We start from the raw sequence: 7,680 nt of genomic DNA, 5'->3' as shown, positions 1-7,680 counted from the left end.
ATTGCTCCACTTCAGAGTATTGACTATAAATCATAACACAATACTTGTAGAAACAGATCCAATATGCCTTCAATAGTATTTGGCAACTATATGTCATTTTACACTCTCAAGGCTGTGTACAACAACAGTTAAGAGAGCTGAACATCACCGACACGTTCAACAAATAGAGACAACCCCACTCAGATGTGATTGGCATCAGACCACACAACACATTCACCACCAGGATACAGGATTTCTGATACGAAATTTCTTGTAGCAAACATTAGATCTGTGGTTCTTAAACTCTTGTGATGCACAGGCATTTATTTTTCATATCGTGCCAGCTTTCTTCCCTGCCTCTCCTTGCTAAATCAATTTGAAAGATATTTAGAAATGCATTACTAATGTTACCTTTCGCTGCAAGTGATTTATATCATTACCATTGGGATACTCCGTAAATAAACAGAAATAAGCAGAAAAACCATCCCCTGCTGCATCACAAGTGGCTGGCAGTCTGTTAGACGTCGCTGGGAAGGCTGAGCAAACGTGCAGCAGGCACTGTTGCTACACTTAGGAAAACTTCATTTTGCTGCATATTGCGTAATTCTGGATGTCCATCTCAGTTGTGAAAAAGCAAATCAAATCGATGTATCGCAGCCTGTGGAACTGATTGTTTTGGCAAAACTCGTTCACTTAATCACGATGCACAAGTGTGTGACAGTTGAAACGCAGCCTGATGGGCGCAGGGTCATCCTGCAAGATGGGCTTAACTCACAGTGAAGCCCCGTGATACAATTTTTGTCGTTCTGGAGCTCTTCCTGAGATCCGTGTAGGTTCTGCAAGCGTTGCTTATGGAACGTCAGCCAAGAAGTGCGCATCATGGGATCATGGCTGCCCAGCAGAAGCCAGGGAAGGCGGCAGCACGCCATCTGTCTCCACTCAGTCTCCCACAGAACTCTGGCTTATGGGGCACATGGGAATTTTAAAGGCTCCTCGTGTCCGTCAGCAATGGCAAACCGAGAGTGTGGCACTTAAAGGAGTTCAGCCTGGTCCGGTCTCTTTGTTGAATAACTGAATGAGCCATTATAATTTTTCATAGCAAAGGAAATATTCTGCAGCTAGGAATGTGCTTTATCAAATGAGCTCACGTAAGCTTCCAGGTCTCATAGGAGAAATAAAAATATGCCTGAGACAAGTTCACATCCTTTAGGAAAACGAGCATCTCCTGAATTGAGGGGACTTTTCTCCCGGTATGTTTGGCACGTTCCCACCCGCAGGGCGGCTTTCCTGCGCTGTGCATCAAATGCCCTTCCAGCAAACGCGGTGTCTGCTTTACACAGAGCTCATCCAAGCTTAGAAAGAGGCCGTTTTGTCAGCCTGCTTTCGCAACACGTTTTGGCAGCTGGAAGGAGAAACCAGTAGTAAGGGATTAGTCAGCTCGCTGCTGACCGCTGCAAACAGCAGCCAGCCCCGGCAGTCATCTAAACGGGAGAAACACGGCATGGCGTGCGGGCTGATGCGCTCCGAGGGATGCGGATCCCTGCAGACAGCCCCGACGTCTTTTTTATGGGGGGGGACCGGCGTGATTCCGCCCGGCTCCTCTCACGGACCAAAGGCTCCGCTCACGCCATGAGGGGGCTCCGCTCCCCTGGCTGCCCTCCCGGTCGGCCATCGGGAGCCCCGGTCTCCCCTCACGGGGCCGCGATCCCACCCCCGCCGCCCTCGGGCCGGGATCCCCGCTCCGCCCGGTGTCTCCCCACGCACACATCCCGTCCCGCGGCGCACACAGCGGAGCGCCCGCCCCCGTCCTCCCATGGTGCCCCGCGGCGGGGGCGGGCGGCCCATGTCCGCCATCCCGGCATGCCGCGCGGCCGGGCAGTAGCCGGAGCAGCCGCGGCCGCATCCCCTCCCTCCGCCGCGAGCCAGCAGCCGCCCGCCCAGCGAGAGTGAGGAGCCGCCGCCCGCGCCTCGCCCCCTCCCTCCGCCCCGCGTCGCTGCCCGGCCGGCCATGCCGTCTCGGGCAAGGTAATGAGCCGCAGAGCCCCGGGGTCTCGGCTGAGCGGCACCGGCAGCAGGCAGCACTACCACCCGCGGGGCTGGAATGACTGGCAACCCAGGTGGGCAGGGCGGGGGCCGGGGGGGGGGGGCCGCCGCCGGACCCGGGGCGGCGGAGCGGGGCGGCGCGGAGCCCCTTCCCGAGCGCCGGGCCTGTAGGGGCGGCGGGGCGGCGGCGCCGGGCCTAGCGGGGGGCGGGAGGGATTTCCGGGTGCGCCGCGGCTGTCACCGCGCGGCGGGGCCGGAGAGCGGCCCGCCGCCCCGGGGCCCTCGCGGCGCTGCGAGCGGCGGCCGCCCCGCGGTGCGATCCGCCTCGGCGGGGGCTGCGGGCTCGGCCCTGTGCCTCCGAGGCCGCGGCGGTGCGTGGCGTGTCCGGGGGGGGTCGCGTGCCGGGTGGGGGAAGCGGGCGAGCCGGGAGCGGAGCGATGGGGGCTCGTGTGGCGCGCCGGGTTCCGCGGGGTGGTTGTGCCCGGCGCTTCGGGTCTTGGTAAGCGAAACTGAGAGCGCTGACATCTTCAGTCGGGCGTGGAACGTGTGTTCCGGGCCTTGCTGTTGCTGGTACAGCTGATGCCGTGTGTGTGCGCTGTGGTACTCCGTGTTCCTGTGTTAACAGCCAAAATTCTTTTGTGGTAATCGCGTTTCTTCAAATCTATGTGTACTTCTCTTTCTTTTTTTTTTTTTTTTTTAAATTGGGTCTTTTTCGGTGCATTTGAAACTGCAGCGTAGTGTGGGATCCTGCTTTTACAACTGCCAGCAAGGAACAGAAGGGCACACCCTGAGGAACGTGTCTGTGTGCCTGGCGTGGGGCAGTGGGAGGGCTGTGAGCTGTGACTTCAGTATTACTGTGCCAGGAGCTGCCCTTTGGCTGAGCAGCCAGCAGCACTTTAGGGCTGATGTATGATGTATGCCCAGGTGTATGTGGCCTGGGTACTTACATTCTGATTTCTTCTGTTATGGAGCTACTTGCTCAAATAACTTGCCGTTTTTCCTTGCCTAAGAAATAGCAGTCCTCATTGGTGATGTCTTATGGTATCTCAGCCTTAGTGAAGAGCTTCAGTATGTAAGCAGGTTGATCTCCTGCTCCTGACCTCCTGCCTCACTTCAGGTCTGCAGCCTGGAGCTCTGGTGTGTAACTGCTCCCCTGCAGGAGCTGGGGTGCATCCCTGCAGTGGATGGCATTGAGTAGTTCCTGGTTGGACATACTGACTTATCACAAGTGTTATCTTTTAGCCTAAAAAATGTATTGTAGTTTTTAGAAAGCAGGCTTTGTCCAACAAACCTCTGCCTTCAGCACATTCAGTTGTGTTGGAGTGCAATTAAGAATGTGATTGCAGAAATATTTTGTCTGGTGGTACGGCAGCTCAAGAAGTTGGTTGGTCCCACATCTCCAGCTTTGGTCATTTCCCTGTGTTGCTGTGTGAGGCATCCTCAGCTCTCAAATACTGCTGCTGTAAATGACGTTTCTAAAACAATCACCCAAGAAGTCACTGTAGAAACAAATCTGAAAGCAGCAGAGAAAGTGAAGCAGGCATGGGGAACTCAGTGGTCAGGGGCTGGTTCTGCTTCCATCAGGTTGTGTAATTGGGGCTTCTGTGGAGAAATGCAGAGCAGCTCCTTACTGACTCTGACTCTTGTGAGAGTTTAATGTTCTTTCCTCTCAAATTTTTGGAGTTTTTATCCTGGTGACAGAGCCGAGAGACTGGAAGTGTTCACATGGTCCCAAACACAGATCACATTTTTCTCTATGGGTTACACTCACGGTTTCTGCATCTCACAGTGTCAGCTTTGGCTGTATGGAACTTGTGAGCCTTCACTTAAAGCATGGAGTAGAGGGTAAATCAATCTCCATCGTTTTTAAGTGATTAATATGGTCCATTGAAAGGGGATCTATTACTTAAATCTATCAGTGAGTTTTTTTCCTTTGTGAAGCATTTTGAATGTGCTCTTGGACAACCCCCAGTATGGCATATATGCAAGTATAGTTTCCTTCCTCTTCCTTGCTCTTGATTGTTTTGTTTAACACAGGTGATGCTACTGTAAGTGCTTTCTTGCAGGACGTGGAGGAGGGAATGCACATAGGTAAAATAATGAGAAATGTTTCAAGTTGCTTGAGGGGGGAGAAGGGAACTCCTAATGCTTGGGTATATTGTCAGATGAACTTTGTTGTGGTGCATGCATCAGTGTGCAAGTAAAAATGACCAGGGTGATTTCCATTTTAAGCCTAGATTCCTCTCAGTTTCTAGTGATGCTAATGAGCGCTGGGACTTGGGGTGAAAACAGTCTGAAACTGAAAGTTGGAGCCCAGGTGCTTCCCTGAGAGAGCTATTTTCAATTAGAACTTGATGGTTTAGTTTGCCTGCATGAATGCTGTCCTATCTGTTAACACACAAGGCCTGGTCTTCCTGCAGTATATGTACTGATAGAGCTGTGCACTGCAGAGGAAGGAGTTGTGCTGATGCACATGGATGTGTCAGTGTGTGCTCGGTGGTATTTCAGACTCTGCAGTAGTGGCAACACAACACTTGGGTGTGACAGAAGAATGAAGTGGTTGTGGTGGTTTTTCTTTGCTTTTTTTTCTTGTCCCCCTCTGCTAATCTTTCCAGCTTTGTGGACTGTTGATTCAGTGTAGTACTAAAGCCTGATTGTGTAGTGAAATAAATAATAACCTTCCATGGGAACTGCTCTGGGTGGCACAACAGTTGGTATGAACATCCTAGTGCTCAGCAGGAGCACGGGTGTGGGATGGCAGCTCAGCAAACACACTGTGGGCAAGGCGAGAAAGGAAAATAAGACTTTAACAGGGCTTCTGTCTCTTTTACAGTGATACAGGTTAGCAAGACGAGTACAAGGAGAAGTCTTTCATATCTGATAAAAGATCTGGAGGTGGCTTATTAAAGGGTTCAGTCTTGGAATTTGTTCTTGAAAATGAGGTGTATGCTTCCCATGCAATGTAAGTCAATGTTAGGAATCAGTAATTTCTGTTATTGCAGTGCCAAACTGAGTGGCGTGGTAGATCTCTGTCAGTTTGGACATCATAAGACAATAAAAAGCAATTCTCCTTCTAGGTAGCTTATAACCTAAGCAGCAGAGTACCCTGTGTTTAACATGAAACAAAGCAGGAGGGATTGGTACAGAGCTAAGAAGCTCATCAGAGCAAGCAGGTTGAGAAAGTGATATCCAGAGCAGTGCTTTTCCTGTGACTATAAAGAGCAGAGGTGTGTCCATTACAGACAGCAAGAATTAGTGCTGGTGAGTTCATGCAGTGAAGGCATGGGTGGGAGTTGTGCTGTTGGAGGCAAGCTAATAGCTAGGGAGTGACTGTAGGGTCAGTTCTGAGGTGTAACTATGAAGAGGTCAGGGGAAACCTGAGAAAGAAGTTTGGAGGATTGTACAGGAAGTGCTGAATGGGAGTAGGCACAGCTCTGGACTGGTAACAAGTAGTTCTGGATCTCCTTTGGCATCTGAGTTCACTGAATATGCTGATAAGGCTGAGAAGGTACAAGATCAAAGAGCTTTTTGGGTGTTTGTTTTTATTGTAAAATGAGGGAGCCTAAGTTTATAATGTGGAAGCCTTTGTTTTTAATGTGAAACCAGTGGAGAAAGAGATATGAGAAAGATGAAAGAATGTGAAGTGTGTCAGTGGGAAGCAGAAAGAGCTTTGAGAGCAGACAGTCCTGCAGAAAACAGGCATCCCAGAACTGCAGTGATCAGCTACACCCAAAAATGGCTATCGGGTGGCCTATGGGAAGACATGTAAAGAAAGCACATATCGGATAGGTCTCCTTGATTTTCTCTCCTGTTGTCCATTGGAGAGCTTTGGTAAGCTCTGTGCAAGAAATGAGTGCTGCAGAGCTGAGGGACCTGGGAAGTGGCGATGGATGCTGTTCAGCAGAAGAAGTGGAAGAAGTGCAGCAGGAAGGAGGAGTTGTTAGCCCTGTTACTACAGGAGGGGTGGATGTAGACCTTGACATCTTTGCTGTGCTCTCTCAATGCTTAGCCAGGCCCAGGGCTCATCTAGGTGCCATAAGCAGTGCTAAAAGAACATGGCAAGAGGGGATAGTGCAGAGGAAGAATGGAAGAGGGTTGTCCTCGCACTGTGAAGCTGTTATTTTGAGTGGTACAGTTGCTTTGTTTTAAATGGGTAAACATTTTAAGAAGTGAAGAATTGAAGTGCATAATAACAAAAATAAATGGCAAATAGACCAAGTGACCAGGGAAAACTGACCCGCTTACGTGATAACAGACACAGTATGCATGTCACAGAATAAAACATTCATATTGAGCCGGTACTTGAAAATACAATCAAATAGAATCATTAAAGGTTTTTATTATCTCCAAGTAATACCCATATGGTGGAGTCTCCTGGAAGGTAATGTATACTATGCCAGATTGTCTGTAACAAGATTCTCGGACAAAAGTTCTGAAGGTTTCCATGTAACCAGAGAAACTTAATATATTTGATCGACCTATTTTCATATTGCATAAAAAGACTATTTTAAAAGAAACTAATTGTTCTCAGCCATGCTTTCTTCAGTCTCACAAACTGGTGTAGTTAAATCTTGCCGATATGTTTGATGGCAGGGGTGGACTTCTCCAGTTATAAGTGTGTAGGTTTCCTCTTGTATGTCCTTGAAACAAACAAAAAGAAGCCATTCTGAAGGAACCATCAGCCATTTCAATGTATTCAGGCAGGTGGAAAAAGCACAGTGACTCCACCACCACCCTGGTTGGCCTGTGCCAGTGCCCAACTACTCTTTCAAAGAAGAAATAGTTCCTAATAGCCAGCCTGAACCTCCTCTGAACTTTATCTGATGTCACATTTTTGTACTTTGGTTCTCTTGTTGCTAACACTGTACAGTGGTTGCGTTCATACTTGGCACGTGTTCACTTCTGTGATGATGTCAATGTATGTAACTGATAAAGTGGTCTTTGCAGGAGAAGTTGGGTAACAGAATCTGGTTCTCTGGAAAGCAGTACCTTGGTACCTTACTGAGGAGTGTTAGTTTTAGGTTTTTTTTCTTTGCATGGTAAAGAGAGGGCAGAAGCTGCTGGTTATTTAAACTGCATGCTTACTGTAGTGGGGAAAATGTCTTCAGTGGGAACTGCTGTCTGTCGATGCACAGGAAAATGGTACGTTTTAAATAAAATCTTGCTCACCTTTAGCTGGGTGATGAGCTGTGCACAATGAGCTTGCAGAAAGCTGTCCCTAAAGGCAGAGCTAACCAAGTGTGGAGTTCTTCCCAGGGAAACAATAGGCTGGTGTACTGCACTACAATGGAAAATCTGACAAAATGCTGACAGGCTGTACTGAGAACATGTGGAGTCCTTCCATTGGTTGGGATATGAAATCCTAAAAACTGTATGTTTAATCAGCCTGCGCTCAGACTTCAGGACTGCAGGCTTCATGCTGGACAGTGGTGGATGGTACAGCTCACAGCTCAGTTCTGTCAGCCTGTTCCATTGAAAGGCAAGGCTGGCTTGAACCCTCCCATACACTGGAGGCCCCTTGGGGTTTCAGGGCAGAGAGAGCTGGGAGCTGTGGAACTGACAGGGAAGTTGGAACGTGGTGCGAGTGGGGTTGAAGTCCATACCATTGAGAGAACAGCACTGAGCGTCGTTGGTCAGTGTGCCTGTGGTGAGTGCTGG

At 49.5% G+C, this 7,680-nt stretch overlaps 1 protein-coding gene across 2 annotated transcripts in view; it reads left to right on the top strand.

The window, feature by feature from the left end:
* The first annotated feature begins 1,832 nt into the window (after nt 1-1,832).
* The window catches only part of SMG1 (SMG1 nonsense mediated mRNA decay associated PI3K related kinase), a 58,525-nt gene continuing 52,677 nt past the window's right edge, over nt 1,833-7,680 (top strand). For both annotated transcript variants that reach the window (XM_072348956.1, XM_072348955.1), the window contains exon 1: nt 1,833-2,096. In XM_072348956.1, the coding sequence (XP_072205057.1) occupies nt 2,081-2,096 (16 nt within the window). In that variant the 5' untranslated portion in view covers nt 1,833-2,080. The remainder of the gene's footprint in view (nt 2,097-7,680) is intronic.

Source organism: Excalfactoria chinensis, chromosome 14, assembly GCF_039878825.1.
Source record: "Excalfactoria chinensis isolate bCotChi1 chromosome 14, bCotChi1.hap2, whole genome shotgun sequence".
Taxonomy (NCBI): Eukaryota; Metazoa; Chordata; class Aves; order Galliformes; family Phasianidae; genus Excalfactoria; species Excalfactoria chinensis.
This window is presented reverse-complemented; position numbering and strand designations above follow the sequence as displayed.